General features: G+C 37.9%; 1 protein-coding gene across 3 annotated transcripts in view; it reads left to right on the top strand.

The window, feature by feature from the left end:
- The window catches only part of ADAMTS20 (ADAM metallopeptidase with thrombospondin type 1 motif 20), a 189,566-nt gene that overhangs the window by 72,281 nt on the left and 99,340 nt on the right, over window positions 1-17,945 (top strand). For all 3 annotated transcript variants that reach the window (XM_043447169.1, XM_043447168.1, XM_043447170.1), the window contains 6 exons: window positions 1,259-1,400; window positions 3,535-3,639; window positions 11,792-11,937; window positions 13,089-13,270; window positions 13,368-13,504; window positions 16,393-16,510. In XM_043447169.1, coding sequence (XP_043303104.1) covers window positions 1,259-1,400; window positions 3,535-3,639; window positions 11,792-11,937; window positions 13,089-13,270; window positions 13,368-13,504; window positions 16,393-16,510 — 830 coding nt within the window. The remainder of the gene's footprint in view (window positions 1-1,258; window positions 1,401-3,534; window positions 3,640-11,791; window positions 11,938-13,088; window positions 13,271-13,367; window positions 13,505-16,392; window positions 16,511-17,945) is intronic.

Genomic DNA, 17,945 nt, shown 5'->3' with positions numbered 1-17,945 from the left:
CATTCTAAAAGCAAGGCCATACTCTTTCCAGGTAATCTTTTGGTATAAACACAATATTGTTTGATTTTTTTCTACTACAGATTCTAATCACCAATTTATACAGTTTCACTTACCTATCTCTATGAGAACTATGGGAATGAATGAAACCATCTTTTGGAATATATTAATTATGATTAACAGTGGTTATTTATCCTTGTATGGGAACTTGATTTAAAAGCATAGCACATAGTTGCTGATCTGTACATGGTGGCATATAGCTTTGTTCAATTGCTGACTGAAGCGCTGATTAAAAATACCAGTAGATATGCTTATTTTTGGAAGGGGGTGGTATGATTCTTGCCAATGGGTATTTTAAAAGTTACATGTTCATATTTTTGGGCAAAATTTATTCTGCCCTCTAGCCAGTAAAAAATTCCCCCTAAAATATTTCTTCTAATTATTTCAAGTTGAACAAATGGTTGCTTTTAACTGAGTTGGAATGGTTGAACATTTTCAGTTTTCCATAAACTATATATTACTTGACAAACTAGGAGTAGCAAATACACATTTTTGCCACTATCTACTATTTTGCAAACTGCTTTAAAGATATTAAATCATGCACTTTAATAGAAACTTGCAAGGCAGCCATTTCTACTCTCAGTTTGCAGTTGAGAAGTCTTAGACTCAGGGGAGACTAACTAACTTGTCCACACCATGCAATTCAGAAAGTGGTGACACCCAAATGCAAAGTCCCAGAGCTGGCATTCTTTACTCTGCATTACATTCTTTTCCTAAGGAAATCTCTTTGAGACAGAGACAGCATAGCACTTTCTGAAATTCCTTTATTTTGTTGTCAACTATAAACGAACTTTCTCAGATGATCTGAAAATGTTACTTTTTACATTTTGACAGATTGGACATTAGATATAGGGCATTCCTGTTGGATAGTAAAGCAGACCAAAAGTGTAGTGTGATCAACATAGGAATGCATGTTTTAAATGTTATATTCGATGAATTTTTGTTTATTTTTCATCATTCTTTAAAAAATTTTTTTTATCTTTAAGGCAGTTGTGGGGATTAAATGAGAACAAACACATAGAATAAGTCCTTTATAAACTGTGAGGTTTTCTTATTGACTTTGATGTGAGTTGGTTTTTAAATTATGAAAAAATACTGCTGTTCTCTTTGAAAGTGCACAGCTACAGAAAAATGTGGTAAAGAATCTTCCACTGAAGTACATCCATGTGTATTCACAATATTTTGTTCCCTGTCGTTGCAGTACTGGTCATGGGGAATGTCTCCTTGACAAACCAAATGGAAGAATATACGATCTATCTTCACAGCTTCCTGGATTAATGTATGATGTAAACAAGCAATGTGAACTTATGTTTGGTCCTGGATCACAAGTGTGTCCCTATTTAGTAAGGAAAATTGTGTTCTTTTGTTTGAAAACTACTGTAAAGTTGTAGTTAAGATATATTTCAAAATGTACTTTATTCTCTTGGACAGGTAGTGTGCTGAATTTATCTTGATTTTTAAATATTAGAAAAATTTGGTGTTTGTCAGAAAGAGGTTTTTAAAAAAGGGAAACTATAATTTATTGAATACTTATTTACACCAGGTACTGTTTTAGGTGGGCTTTCCTGGTGGCTCAGATGGTAAAGAATCTGCCTGCAATGTGGGAGACCCAGGTTTGATTCCTGGGTTGGGAAGATCCCCAAGAGAAGGGAATGCCTACCCACTCCAGTGTTCTTGCCTGGAGAATCCCATGGACAGAGGAGCCTGGTGGACTATAGTCTATGGGGTCGCAAAGAGTCACTCTTTGTTAGTCACAAATGAGTGATTAACTTTCACTTTTACTTTGTTAGATACTTAAAAATTATCTTTAACTCTCACAAAATCCTATGAAATATCCTCAGTCAGAAAACAGAGTCACATACAGGTTAATGAAAATTAAAAGCATTCAAATGGTTATTTTCAAATGATGTTGTTTTGTGGGTGGGAGAGATAATGCGAATGCTTTGATAAGGAATTGTATTAAAGACCCCAAGAATTTCATAGACTATATTTTCCTTTATACAGATTTGAATCCAAAGGAATGAAATTTGGAGCCTATTGTTTAGTTTTCTTTAATCATTACTTTATAATTGGTTTCAAGGATTTTTCATAGGTTAGATTCTTTAAAATTCCACTGGAAAAGTTGAGTTGACATTTTTATTGAATCTGTAGCCAAGATTTTGTCTTCTTTTGGGGGTGAATTTAGGATTTAGTTCGAATAAATGTCAGTACTTTGGTGACTCCATGCCTTACTTTTCCAAGCAGAATATGCATTTCATTTTCTTCAATCCTGTGCAGACCTTTGCCAAATTGCTTACTATACTACTAGATTGTGAAGATCATTGAACCAGGAATCTCGCCTTGTTCATTCATTATAAATAAAGATATATTCCCAGGGTTTAGTTCAGATCTGCCATATAATAGGAGCCAAAAATATAAATGTTTACTGAATGTTGAATGAGTGAATACATGAATGATGTATGAATGAATGAATGGATGGATGAATAAATGAAAGGTACTTAACAGCGAGCGTAGGGACATACAAAGCATAATGAATATAATGAATATTATTCCTAAAATCTTAAATTTAAAATAACAAATTTTTATGTCTTTAAATATCCACTATGAAGAGGGGAAGATTTACCTCAATTATTTTTTATAAAAAAAATGCATTTTTTCCTACTGACTTGGACACTGAATGAACTTTGAATTTAAATTCAAAGAAAGGGATTATCTTGGACATAGCTCCTGTGAGCCTCTGTGGATTTTCATATATTGTGAAAACTTCAGAACCCTTTGTTCAAGAATTGAAAGTATGCATTATATTTACAAAATAGGAAACCAGTATACATTATACAGTTTTTCTATGCACATTATTCATACATTCCACTGTTGGATCAAAAGGGACTTTTGGAAACTCCTTGTGAATAACATTTAACAACAAAAAATCCTTTAGAAAAATGTCTTGCAAAAAGAGTAAAGTGTCTCAGTAATTTTGAATGCTTCCGCTCCAAGTCATCTCTTCCATTGTTCAGTGTTTGATGATAATCCAGTTTTTTAAGAACTAAATGTTGCCCTTTTATGTGTTTAGAGGAAAATCGATGACCAAGACTGACTTAGTAAAGATTATTATGTGTATCTGTGTTAGTTGTTCAGTTGTCTCTGATTCTTTGCAGCTCCATGGACTGTGGCCCACCAGGTTCCTCAGTCCATGGAATTTGCCAGGCAGTAATACTGGAGTGGGTAGCCATTCCCTTCTCTAGGGGATCTTTCTAACCCAGGGATCAAATCCAGGTCTCCCACATTGCAGCCAGATTCTTTACTGTCTGAGCCACCAGTGAAGCCCTAGTTAAAGATTATTACTGATTGTTTCCTTATCTGACCATGAAACCAGGAAGTATCTAGGATCAGCTTATAAATCAATGCATGATACTGACCTGATCTGGGGGTCGTAGTGTTATTTTTACTCTTGCTCGCCTGCCTTTTCTTACTCTGCAGAAACAATGCAGGCGTCTCTGGTGCACCAGTGCGGAAGGAGTCCACAAAGGCTGTCGCACTCAACACATGCCACTCGCAGATGGAACGAACTGTGGTCCTGGGATGGTAGGTTTTCTCCAAGGGTGAGTTTTGTATCAAGAGATTATCCACGGATGTGATTGCTCTGTGTTGCAGCACGCTTCATTATTCACCATCATATTTTCTTCTGCTAGTTGAATTAATGTTTTTGCTGTATTTGTTTGATGTATGTTTTCAAGTGAATTAGAATTTAAATTTTATCCTGTTTTCAAGATAAAGCAGATGGATATTATAGTTACATAATTATGTGGACATTTACTTATCTAAGCATATTATAGTCTTGTTATTAAAAATGTGTCTAGCCATAAGTAGGTCAGTAAATATCTGAAATACTCCCAAATTTAAGGATTTACCATTGTATACATTTCTCCTAAAAAATTCAGAGAAATATAAATGAAAGTATTAAGTGGTTTCTTCAGAACTTTATTGGTTTTAGTGTTTTTGAATACATTGTATCTCTAATACAAACCGTCAATCATACTGTATCTTATCCATTCTAGCATCAATGATAAACTTATGTAAATCTGCCAACATGATGTGAAGTGACTGGGTTCACCATGATAATGAAATGTGATCTATTGCATATATTAATTTGCAGATATTGAACAGTACATCCCACTTAATCATAGTGTATGATCCTCTTAATGTATTGTTGAATTCAGTTTGCTAATATTTTGTTGAAGATTTTTGCATCTATGTTCATCAGTGACACTGGTCTGTAATTTTCCTTCTTGTGATGCCTTTGTCTGGTTTCATTATCGGGGTGATGCTGGCTTTGTAGAATGAATTCCAGAGCATTCCTTCCTCTGTAATTTTTTGGAATAGTTTGAGAAGAATGGGCTTCCCTGGTGGCTCAGCTGGTAAAGAGTCTGCCTGCAATGCGGGAGACCTGGGTTTGATCCCTGGGTTGGGAAATCCCCTGGGGAAGGGAAAGGCTATCCACTCCAGTATTCTGGCCTGGAGAATTCCAAGGACTTACATAGTCCATGGGGTCGCAAAGAGTCAGACATGACCGAGCGACTTTCACAACTTTCAGAAAAGTAAGTGTTACTCTTCTCTAAATGTTTGTTAGAATTCACTTGGGAAACCATCTGGTTCTGGACTTTCAAGAGTTGGGAGGTTTTAAAATTATTGATTCAATTTCATTACTAGTGAACTTCATAAACTGGTATTTTTATATTTTCTTCCTGATTCAATCAGGTACAATTGTACATTTCTAGGAATTCATCCATTTCTTCCAGGTTGTCCATTTTATTGGCATGTAATTGTTCATCGTAATCTCCTAGGATCCTTTGTGTTTCTGTGGTGGCAGTTGTAACTTCTTTTCCATTTTTTATTTCATTGATTTGCTGCTGCTTAGGCACTTCAGTCGTGTCCAACTCTGTGAGACCCTATTGACTGCAGTCTGCCAGTCTCCTCTGTTCATGGGATTTCCTAGGCAAGAATACTGGAGCAGGTTGCCATGCCATCCTTCAGGGGATCTTCCTGACCCCGGGATTGAACCAGATCTCCTCTACTGCAGGCAGATTCATTACCACTGAGTCACCAGATTTTAGCCTTCCCTTATTTTCTTGATGGGTCTAAATAATCAATTTTGTTTATCTTTTCAAATATCAGCTCTTAGTTTCTTTGATCTTAGTTTCTTTTCTGCTCTTTTTGGTATCTATTTTATTAATTTTTTCTCTTGCTGATCTTTATAATTTCTTTCCTTCTACCAACACCGAGTTTCGTTTGTTCTTTTAATTCTAGTTTCTTTAGGAATAAGGTTTAGGTATAAGGTTTACTTGAGATTTTTCTTGTTCCCTGAGGTAGGTGTGTGTTGCTACAAATGTTCCTCATAGAACTGCATTTGCTTTCATTACATAGATTTTAGATTGTTGTGTTTTTATTTGTCTCTAGGTATTTTTTTTATTACTTTCATGACCTATTGGTTGTTTAGTAGCACAGTGTTTAGCTTTCACACTGTTTTATTTTTTTCTTTGCAAAATTTTTCTTGTAGTTGATTTCAGTTGTGGTCAGAAAAGATGCTTGATATGATTTCAGCCTTCTTGGTCTTATTGGCTGCCAGATTCTTGTGTGGAGACAGCTGGCCCCTTGCAGGTTGGATGGGTCCTGATGTGGCTGTCTGCATGGTCAGTGGAGGCTTGGTCTTGGTGCCGGCTCAGTGGTGGTTGGACCTCGATTCCGGGGCAGTTGGCTGAGGTTCCCAAGAGGTCCCAGAGCTAATGCCAGCCCGCTGATGGCCAAGGGTGTCCCAGACTGTGCTGGCCTCCTGATGGGTGGGCCAGGTCTTTACACAGCTGGCTCTGGAGCCCTGGTACTCCCAGAGATGGTGTCTGTGGGGTCCAGGGAGTCTAGGCGCTTGTCCCTGCCCACTAGTGGTTGAATCTGGCTAGTAGTTGCCCATGGTGAATGGAGCTGGGTTCTGGGGTCCCTGGGTACCTGGGATGTCTTGGAGCTGGTGTTAGTTTCCTGGTGGGTAGGCTAAGGCCCAGGAAGCCCTAAGACTGATGCTGGTCCACTGGTGGCTGATCTGGTCTGGGTTCCTGGCTTCAGGGCCCTGCTGGTCCCAGAGTCAGTGTGGACCAGCAGGTGGTATGGCCAGAGCCCAGGGGTTACAAGGGCTTGTACCTGTCCCCTGCTGGGTGGAATCTTCTCTGATGGCTGGCTGCAAATCCCTTGGAACCTTGGGGTTAGTGATGATCCACTGGTGGTTGGGGCTGGGTCCTGGGCCTTCTCATGGGCAAGACCAGCTTTTGGAGTGGCTGGGGTCTCAGTGGGTTCTATGGCAACTGGCTGGCTGGAAGATGGGTCTGTGTTCACTCCCAGGTAACTGCTTGGCATGGGGTGACCCAAGATGTGTGTCAGCACACTAGTGAGTGCGGCCAGGTCCTGATGCTAGTAAGCTAGCAGGAGGAGTGAAAGTGGTGCTTGCCAGTAGCCGTGTCCTCGTGGTGGGATGAGCTCCCTAGAATGCCTTCTGTCAGCTTCTGTGTTACCAGGGTGAGTCCCAGATGCTTTCTTTCTTTTAGCGAAGCTCTCCAAGATCAGCAAATGGGTCTGATCCAGGCTTCTTTCAAATTTCTGCATCTTCTCTGGGTCTTGAAGCATGTGATATTTTTTTGTGTGTGTGTGTGTGTCCCTTTTAAGAGTGGAGTCTCTGTTTCCTACATTTTTCTGACTTTCCTGAAAGTAAACCTTGCTGGCATTCAAAGCCAGACACTGTGAGGCTCGTGTTCCTGGTGCAGGACTCCCAGCCTGAGGAGCCTGCTGTGAGGTTTAGACCTCTGGGTCCTTGGGGAGAACCTCTGCAATTCTAATTATTCTTTTGATTGTAGGTTGCCTACCCAGGAGTGTGGGTCTTAACTATACAATGTTCCCTCCTACCCATCTTGTTGTGATCCCTTCTTTATATCTTTAATTATAGTCTTTTCTTCGGGTCTTCAGGTCACTCTCATTGATAGTGGCTCTATAAATAGTTGTAATTTTTGTGTGTCCTTAGGAGGAGGTGAACTCAAGGTCTGCTATCTTTGCCCCATCACCTGTCTGTTCTTTATTTTAAAGTAAATGAAGCTATCTAGTATACTGTCTCTTGGCTAGGAGCTAGTGGGTCAAGCTTCTTTTGTTCAACATGATGTTTCTGAATTTTATTCATATCATTGTGTGCATCTGTACTTCTTCTTTTATGTTACAGTTTAATTCAGCTGTGCTATAATTTGTTTACCATTCTTCTGTTGATAGGTATTTGGGTCATTTCAAGTTTGGGGCTTTTATGTATAAAGCCACTGTGAGCATCCTTATATAAATCTTCTTGTGGCCATATGTTTGTATTTCTCTTGAGTAAATTGTTAGGTTATAGGGTAGGTGTGTGTTTAACTTCATAAGAAAGTACCAAACTATTTTCCAAAGGATGTGAACCATTTTAGACTCACCAACCAATATAAGAAAGTTTGAATTGTTCTGCATTCTCTGCCAATTTTTTATTTTGTTAGCCTTAACAAGCTTTTAGCCATTCTAGGGGGTGCAAAATAGAATTTAATTCTTATTTTGACTTGTATTATCCTAATTATTATCAATTTTGAGCTTTTTTTTATTAGCTCACTTAACTATTTCCCCAGTGAGACAGTATGGAGCATGGGTTTGTTGAAATCCAGATAAATATGGTGAGATACTGAGACCTACTTTAAAACCCATGTAGATTAAAAGTAGAGGTGACATTTGGCATAAAATGTGAATCATGCTAGGTATAAACTCCCTTTAAAAAAATTAACTGAAAATAGTAAGCCCCTATGCATTAGCCATATTAAGTATTAAGAGGTCCTGTTATTCAAGGAAAGTTTAAACAAATATCCTATAATTTTTCCTTTAGTTCTTTTATCTTGTGACTATCTTACATGGGTGATGTCTGTTAAACGCTTTTTGTAGTAAATCTGTTTGCATGTAGACATGCTGAACCCATCTGACAATGAGTTAATTTTACTACACAATGAACAACATAACATTCTTTTTCATGCTCTATTCCCTCAGAAATAAATAAATAAAAAGGGAATGTGCCAGGATTATTTAAACATTTCTGGAAGATGCCCACAAAATTTACATGCACACAGTATATTCTATTTTGAGATTTGTTTTTGTTCACTTCTAGTATGGCTTTCTCATATTAAATGACTTGTTCTAATGGAGGGCACAAGGCATTTTTTTTTCTGCTAATAATATTGGTTATAGGATTAATTCATTCAACAAAAATTTGTCAAGGGCCTCCTACATGTCAGATACTATTCTAGGTACTTAGAATATATCAGTGAACAAAAGAGGAAAGATCCCTGCCCCCGTCCTGTAGCTTATATTCTAGTTGGATACTGCAGTATTACAAACAATATAATGGCACCATAAATAAGAGAAATAGAGTAGAAAAGGGATTAGATGTTGTGTCGTAGGAGAGGACAGATTGCAATTTAAAATATGACGGTCAAGGATGATCTTATTGGAAATTGCCTAATGAGCTGTTTTAAAGGAAGTGAGGGAGTTTGCTATGAGGACATTGCAGGGGAGTTGGGCTCCAGGCAAAGGGAACAGCCAGACTTCTAAATCTGGAATTTTCCTAGAGTGTTCAGGGAAGAGCAAAGATGACATTTTGACTGGAGTGGAATGAAGAGAGAGAGAGAGGTGCATGGGAATTACTAGAAAAACTTTCAGGTGTTATGAGAATTTTGTGTTACTCAAAGTGAGATAATTGAAAGACTTGACAGAGGAGTCACCTAATTTGATTTAATTTTTAAACTAGGTTAAAAAAGGATCATGGCTGTTCTGACAGTTTTTGAGGCTAAACTCTAAGGGCCAAGAGTAGACGAGGAGGAGATGTACTCAGGGAGCTGTTGGAGTAAAATAGATGTTGGTGGCTCAAGTCAGGTGATGATTAAAAGTCAACTTTATATGTTTTTGAAGGAACTAGAGCATTTGCTAATGTATTAGCTATGGAATATTAGAGGAGGAAGAGATAGGATGACTATGTATTTGGCTGATAACTGAGATCCACTTGGCAGATTTTGAGGGGGCAGGTTCCACTTTGGATAGGCTATCCTTGAAGTGGCTCTTAGACATTGAAATGAAAACGAGGAAGCAGCTGTCCATAGAGTTTGGAGTTCAGGAAAGAGATCTGGACTGGGAGTGATTGATGAAACAGATGACTAAAGGACTATGATCTGAGCCCAGAGACATTTAGAGGTTAGAAGGAAGAAGAAACTGCAAAAGAGAAATCGTTAAAGAGAAAAGAAAACCAAGAGTGTGTGGGGTCCTGGAAACTAAGAGAAGAAAAAGTGTATCAAAGAGGCAGAATGATTAGCTATGTCACACACTATGTCATAGAAGTCAAAGAAGGCAAAGACAGAGCTAGCCACTGGTCATGGTGTCCTGGAGGCCATTGGTGATGCACACATGAGCAGATTCGTGGAAAGTGGGATGTGAAAGCCTCTGGGTATTGAGAGAGAAGAGGTGGAGAGAGTTAGACCATGAACAAAGACAACTCCTTCAAGGAAAAATAGGACAATAACTGGTGAAGGAAATGAGATCTAATATTTTTGTTTAAAAAGAATGAGTGGAGTACTTCTCAAACTGTCTCTTGTAAAGGACTAGGATTCTTTTTTAAATATTTCTGGTCATTTTTAAACATGCTATTGTACAAAATGGTAAAAATAAAATGAAAAAAGATATTCCAAGTGTAAGCCAAAACAAAAGGAAAACAAAATGGTGGTTCCTCAAAAAGATTAAAAATGGAAACATGTAACCTAACACAAAAATTTCTTGGTATATATCCCAAAGAATTGCATTATTCACAATAGCTAAGAAGTGGAAGCAACCCGTGTCCATCAGCGGATATATGGATAAAGAAAATGTGATATATACATACAATGGAATATTTTTCAGTTGTTAGAGGAATGAAATTCTCACACATGCTGGAACATGGATTAATTTTGAGGACATATTGCTAAGTGAAATAAGCCATTCCTAGAAAAACAAATGGGCTTCCCAGGTGGCGCTAGTGGTAAAGAATCTGCCTGCTAATGCAGGAGACTTAAGAGACAGGGTTTGATCCCTGGTTTGGGAAAAATCCCCTGGAGAAGGGCATGGCAACCCACTCCAGTATTCTTGCCTGGAGAATCCCATGGATAGAGGAGCCTGGCGGGCTACAGTCTATAGGGTCGCACAGAGTGGGACATGACTGAAAAGACTTAGCACGTGTGCAGAAAGACAAATACTGTATGATTTCAGTTATATGAAATATACAGAGCAGTTGAATTCATAGAAACAGTAGAATGGTGGTTGTCAGGTTTAATGGGTGCAGAGTTTCCATTTGGGAAGACAAAGAGTTCTATGTGATGGCTGCACAGCAGTGTGAATGTTCTTAATGCCACTGAACTCTACGCTTACAAATGGCTAAGAGAGTGCATTTAGTTGTGTGAATTTTACCACAATTAAAAATAGAACAGGGCTTCTCTGGTGGTCCAGTGGTTAAGAATCCGCCTGCCAACACAGGGACATAGTTTCGATCCCTGGTCAGGAAAGAATCCACATGCCTTAGGGCAACTGAGCCTGCTTGCCTGGAGTCTGTGCTCTACAACAAGAAAGTCACTGCGATGAGAAGCCCACACACTGCAACAAAGAGTAGACTCTGCTTGCCACAACTAGAGAGTGGCCATGACCAGCAGCAAAGACCCAGCACAGCCAAAAATAAATGAATAAATAAATATTAAAAAATAAAGCAAATATAAGCTGATTTTATAATTATTAGCTTTAATAAACAAAATTAATCTGTCAAAATCTTCTAAGTCTTCTGAAAGTTTCTAAATGCTTACTTTCATCTTTTGTAACTCATTTTCTCCCAGTTGACAGTGACTAGTTCAAAGACCAGCATCTGTGCATGGACTACAGTTTTGGTTAGCTTTCATACAGTGGCGACTGGAACAGTGATGATGTAGGAGAGATGGGAGAATTGCTGGAGTGGTGAGAAGAGATGAGATTAGTTGCACGATGGAGGGACTGGTTTTGGATTTTTCGTGTCTACAAATGGGCAGGAAGGCTGAATACTGGGCAGAAGGGATGGTGGTAGATTCTGGGTGTTGGGTGGGTAGAAGAGGTTGTGGGAGATTTTGGACACATTCTTTTGTAGATTTCCACTTTCTTGATGAAAACAAGAAACAAAGTGATCTTTGAGACTTTGAATAAGATAGAGTAGAAAGTTAGCTAAAAGAGTAGGAGCGTGATAGATACCTTTGCATAAAAGGTAGAAGCATGGTTATATAGATACCTTTGCATAAAAGGTAGAAGCATGGTTATATACCATATTAATCAAATATTTGTTTGCTTCTTTTTCAAAAATACTTTTCATTATTAAGGTTTCCCCATAGGTATAGGTCTTCCCTCTCCAGTGAGACTCTAGCTCTCATAAGCACAGTAAATTTCTTGTTCTTTTTTGCATTCTATTGCTCTGTTTACAGTTACTCAGTGTATACTCAGGAAATAGTCACAAAATGGTATCAAATGTAATTTCATTTCTGAATTGATAACATTCTGCTTAAAGTTGCATGCATTTTCTTTGACTGGTCTTTCTGCTGTTGTTCTTGTTACTGTGATGTCCTAACTAGATAACACATGAATCATTTCTCTTTGTGTCACTTTATAGCATTGCCACCATGGGCTATGTGTAAATAAAGAGATGGAAACACGTCCTGTAGATGGCGATTGGGGACCATGGGGACCTTACAGTTCTTGTTCAAGAACATGTGGAGGTGGAATCAAAAGCACAAGCAGGCTCTGTAATCGCCCCGAGTATGTCTTTTTTATGTCACTGTAAATTAAGATTATCTCAAGGCACCAGAAAGTAAACATCAGTTTCATTCACTTCTAAAACTGGAGGTCAGTCTGTAAGTTTCTGAGATTCAGAAAACTTCTGGAATACTTTAAGCCATATTACTTTCTATCTTGGTAGATTCAGACCTTAAAAAAGAAAAAAAGTAAAATGCTTTTAAGAATTTGAGTTAAGACAGCCATTTTCTTTTTTTTTTTTTTTGACTTAGTGTAAATTTGAGAAATAGTTGCAAATAATGACAGTAATATAATGGCATTTTTGCTTTTACTGTGCTTTTGTTGAAAGAGCCTGGCCCCTTTCAACTGTGCTTTGGTTTTCCTGGGTAAAATAGGTAGTTTTGTTACCGTTTCTTACTGTTTGGTATAATTTGTCATGTCATATTTTCTTTTTCTTATTTTCATCTTATAGTTGCTTCAGTGTCTTTAGCTTGAATAAGTACTGAAGCACAGATCCTGCTCACCAAAATACTTAAAAGAATTTAGGGATTTCATAAGAATTTTAAAAAATGGCTCTCTTATTATAGATATAAGTAAAGAATTTTTAATACAGAAATATGCCATACTATGAATAGAATACGACTTAATTTATTTGAATTTTAAAATAGTTGAATTATGCTGAAAGTCTTCATATAAGTTTTTAATCTTCCAACATAAATTGAAATGGAGTTGGATGTCTATAGATTGATACCATGAAATTCTTTGAACTGAGTGATACGTACGATATACACAACAAAGAGTCATATATACTTCTTTTTAGTTTTAACATGGTGTCATCTTCCTTTGTTATCATCTTTGGCTCACTCTATATGTCTCCCTGCCTCCAAAATGAGTAAACAAATCCCCACCATTAGTTCCTTGTTGGTTAATCTAGTTGTGAATAAGACATCATTTCTGCCCTCTGGGCCACAATGTCCATGTTAAAATGGATTTTCTATAGTTCATTAACCTCAGAGTTGCTTCCCAACCATGTTACACACTTCTGTTAAAAACAAAAAGTGTTAGTGGGACATCAGTGGCTTTCCGGATCCTGGAAAGGGATGGAACAGTTTTAGAATGAAATGGCAGAAATAACCTTGTACTAATGTGCTTTAAACTGTAATGAATTTGACTAGGCCAAGAAACGGAGGCAAATACTGTGTGGGCCGCAGGATGAAATTTCGATCATGTAACACTGATTCATGTCCAAAAGGCAAGCAAGACTTCCGTGAGAAGCAGTGCTCTGATTTTGATGGTAAACATTTCAACATCAATGGTCTCTCCCCTAACGTGAGGTGGCTTCCAAAGTACAGTGGGAGTAAGTAATTAGAATATTTTTTTGCTGTAAACAGTTTTGAGACAAAGGAACACACAGCTTGTGTTCTTGTCCACCCAAATTTGACTTTTTCTTACAGTTGCCATAAAAGATCGTTGCAAACTCTATTGTCGGGTGGCAGGAACCACTAACTTCTACCAATTGAAGGACAGGGTTGCCGATGGTACTCCTTGTGGAACTGAAACAAATGACATCTGTGTTCAAGGTCTGTGTCGGGTAAGTAAAATTACTTCATTTAAAATGACTTTCCGAATACTGTTTTCCTTCTATTTTTCTAGCCAGCTATTACTTCTGCAACTTGATGTACATTCTTATGAATTTCAGTGCAGCATCCTTTGTTACTACCCTGCTGTCTATAGGAACATGGTTAGGAGCTATTCTTTGTCATCAGGAGTGACTCACGAAGCAGTAAGATGAATTTGCTGATTTTGTTTTGCCTATGGTGCTCAAAATCAAGATGAGGGATGAAGTCAACTTCCTAAGATGTCTCAGGACCCAAGGAATGCAAAGTCCTTTTGCTACTTTGAACATGACCTTCTGTGGTGACACTTTTTCCCTCTGTGTTGGAAGCAGTGATATCCTCCCACCCTCTGTCCATTCTCCTACTTCTTGTATGCATTCGACACACTTTTACCAAATTTCTATGTGGGCTTCCCAGGTGACCCTAGTGGTAAAGAATCTACCTGCCAATGCAGGAGACACAGAGACACAGGTTTGATCCCTGGGTCAGGAATATCCCTGGGAGGAGGAAATCGCAACTCACTCCAGTATTCTTGCCTGAAGAATCCCATGGACACTCCAGTATTCTTGCCTGAAGAATTCCATGGACAGAGGAGCCTGGAGGGCTACAGTCCTCAGGGTTGAAAAGAGTCAGACATGACTGAGCACACACACACACACACACACACACACACACACACGCACACACGCACACACTCTGAATGCAACATACTGTTCCATTCACTGAGATGAAAGGATAGACAAGAACTCCTGCCTCTGACACGGTGGCAGATCTGTGGGGGCTATGGGCACACACAGGGCTGTGGGCTTATCTGTAGGGTGGCCTGCGGACGTTGTTGATGGAGTGTCTTATTCTATGGGGAAGTGGGTAAAGGATTTGGGGAAGGCTCATGCAGGGTGTGAGTCTGGATCTAATTATTAGGATAAGAAAGTTTTAGAAAGGTGAAGAAGTAAGGGACCCAGGTTGGAGGGCCACCAGCTGATGTTATATGAAAGTGTTTTCCTGAAGTCCTTGAAGATCCAAGGATTTGGAGTTAAGCAAGAGATGTGATTTGATTTGCATGTTAAAATATTCAGAATGTACTGGGTTGCTGGAAAACTGGAGTTAGGTAGGTCATTTAGCGGGGCTTCCCAGGTGGTGCTAGTGGTAAAAAGCTGGCCTGCCAATGCAGGAGATGTAAGAGACACAGGTTGGATCCCTGGGTCGAGAAGATCCCCTAGAGGAGAGCATGGCAACCCACTCCAGTATTCTTTCCTGGAGAATTCCATGGACAGAGGAGTTTGGCAGGCTGTGGTCCAAAGGATTGCACAGAGTTGGGCATGACTGAAGCGACTTAGCACACATGCACGCAGGCAGGATTCTAGGTGAGAGCAGATGAGTCCCTGAATTAAAGCATGCAAATTGCAGAAGGCAATCCTAAACATGGATGGTGAGTTTGAGAACTAGGATAGTGAATGTTGTCTAAAGAATATAAGTATCATCTTGTGAACTCATTCCTTAAGTGGAACTTAATACAACCAATTCTTCTCCCTATAACCAAACATCTATTACCTAGGTGATAAAGGCCTTGCACTCAAAGGGCTAATGAGATGTTTAGAGAAACTGAAAATAACTTACAGATTGGAAATAGCTTTGGACTTCCCTAGTAGTTCAATTGGTAAATGATCTGCCTGCAATGCAGAAGACCCAGGTTATATTCCTGGGTCAGGAAGATTCCCTGGAGAGGGATAGGCTACCCACCCCAGTATTCTTGGGCTTCTGTTGTGGCTCAGCTGGTAAAGAATCCACCTACAATGTGGGAGACCTGGGTTCGATCCCTGGGTTGGGAAGATCCCCTGGAGAAGGGAAAGGCAACCCACTCTAGTATTCTGGCCTGGAGAATTCCATGGGCTAGTCCATGGGGTTGCAAAGAGTTGGACACGACTGAGTGAATTTCACTTCACTTCATCTGACTTTTAAATGTGAGAAAAAGGGCACTTGGTGCCTGAAAACTTGTTTTATCTAAGTTAACCCCAGAAAGTCAGATATAATGAGAAAATATGACATGTGCTTGAACATAAAGATGCATATTACTTTCAGAAAATATCTGGATGAAATTTTCATTTTGGAAATATTTACCTTGTAAATACAAAGTCATGAGGCTTATGAATTTTTCTTACTCTCCTGATCACTAAACTTAAAGGAGTGTCCCAAAGAACTAAATGTTCCTGCAGTGCATGCAGAGGGCACCGTCTGTGTGGAAAAGAGCTGCATTTGTTCTTTCCAAGCCTTGGGTCACACTCTACTCTCACCTTTATTTATTTACTCATTTTTTTCTTAAACACTTTATTATGCTGGATATTAATTTTAAAGAAATAAGTTATTTCTTTCAGATATGCTATTTATCCCCAGAGTTCTAAGGTCATAAGTTAAAAAAAAATGTAAATCATGAACGACCTCTTTTTGAAGTTACTATAGTGTGTTACTTTTTGTCCCATTTGAATCACGTGTCCTTAAAGAATTACTCTCAAATAATGGAAATAGGAATCACTGTCAATATTTGTTACCATGTGGATTCTTAGTTTTTTACCTCCAGGGATTTTGAAAAACATCTGAGAATCTATCTTTAAATCCCACACCCGGGGATTTTGATGCAGGAAGTATGTAGATGACCCTTTAAAAAACAGTGCTTTTTCAATTATGTGAACAGCTGTGTGAAAATACTGGTGTACATGTAACAAGATCATTAGCTATCCTGAAAAAATCCTGTTGTATTGAATTTCCTGTTAATTGAAAGAATATTTTTGGAAAGAACTTTGTAAAGCCCCATTAGTGCTTTGCTGGTCATTTTAATAATCTTGACTGTAATTATTGTATCTTGAAGCAAGCTGGCTGTGATCATGTGTTAAACTCCAAGGCCAGGAGAGACAAATGTGGCGTGTGTGGTGGGGATAACTCCTCCTGCAGGACAATGGCAGGTGTCTTCAACAGCGCACATTATGGTGAGCTTTGCATTTTTTTCCCAATTTTCTCTTTGGGTATAATAATGGGACTATATCATTAAGGAATAATAGTGTTGGTTTGTTATTGTTTATTCTGTATTTTAGTTCAAAATGATTAATTAAATCTTGTACAAGTTGTATGGTTGAATTAATGAATTTACCTGCTTAAGACAAGTTTAATTCTTAAAAAAAAATTAGGTGCATTTATTAGAATAAATCCAGTACAATTTGACAATGATGTGTAAATAGTCCCCCTGTCGTACCAGTTAATGAAGTGTTTTTACTGCTGCTTCTGTAATCTATATTGTATATGTTTATAATCTTTCCAGGAAATTTGCTTTCAATTATTTTTAATCATCTGAACCACCTGTTTTTTGTGTGACCTGGCCTATCTGTTGTTTTTTATTGATGATATATTGAAACTGATTGAAGGTGAAGGATGAAGCCATTAACTTAAATGTTAATTTGAAATTATCATTACATTTGATTTTTCAGGAAGTTTGGATTACAGATATAATTGCTATTTGGCCATGGCTTCATTTTTCTTGAAAATTTTTATGAGAATATATCAGATATTTTCCACTAAATTTTCTGAGAAACGTTTTTTATTTTTATGGTAATAAAAACAACCCTTTAAAACTTTCTTTGCAAAATAAATGATGTATGTTTTACAGTTTTATTGTTAGGCTTCAAATTGTATTCACATGTTTTTGAACAGAGTTGTTTAAGTTAGTAAGAATTGCTTCAATTAAAGCAGTGTCATTTAGAACACTATATTTATATGAAAAGTATAGAACATTTACTACTCTGGTCATGCTTATGCATCTAAGTTACTTGGCATTATTTGACATTATTTGATTTTAAAAGAGGTTAAGTCTCATATGAGATTATCTTGTGTTTTCAGAGCAGCCTTATTTATTTATATCTCTTTAAGATATCACATTTAAATATAAGGTGATAAATGGTATGACTATTCTTATACATTAAACGCATACTGGTTGTAGATTATTTGACATTATTTTTCTAGTTGTTGTGATTTGACATTATTTTTCTAGTTGTTATGATTCTTTATTTCTTGGGACCCATATATATTTGGTCCCTTTTTATCACCAGTGGCACACATTTATCAAAGTCTGGTCTGTATTCACTGAAACGTATTTTTGCTATATAAGGCCAATTGCACCAAATGAGAATTTGACCTTGCTAAAATTGTGCTATGAATTAATCAGCTTGCAAACGGAAAAAGAGTAAATTCAGGTGCAGGTTCTGAACAGCGTTTGTCACATTACTGCCCCCTAGTGATAGCTTTCATCTTGTCACATTGGCAATGCCTTGGAATACTTGCTTGAAAAGCATAGCAAAGACAAATAGTGGAGCTGGTAGGAACATTTTATAGTGAAAAAGAATCATGAGTCAAATTATTTTTGTCGGCTTA

The sequence above is a fragment of the Cervus canadensis genome, chromosome 25 (assembly GCF_019320065.1).
Source record: "Cervus canadensis isolate Bull #8, Minnesota chromosome 25, ASM1932006v1, whole genome shotgun sequence".
NCBI lineage: Eukaryota > Metazoa > Chordata > Mammalia > Artiodactyla > Cervidae > Cervus > Cervus canadensis.
The sequence above is the reverse complement of the archived record's forward strand: the minus strand, read 5'-3'. Positions and strand labels throughout refer to the sequence as shown.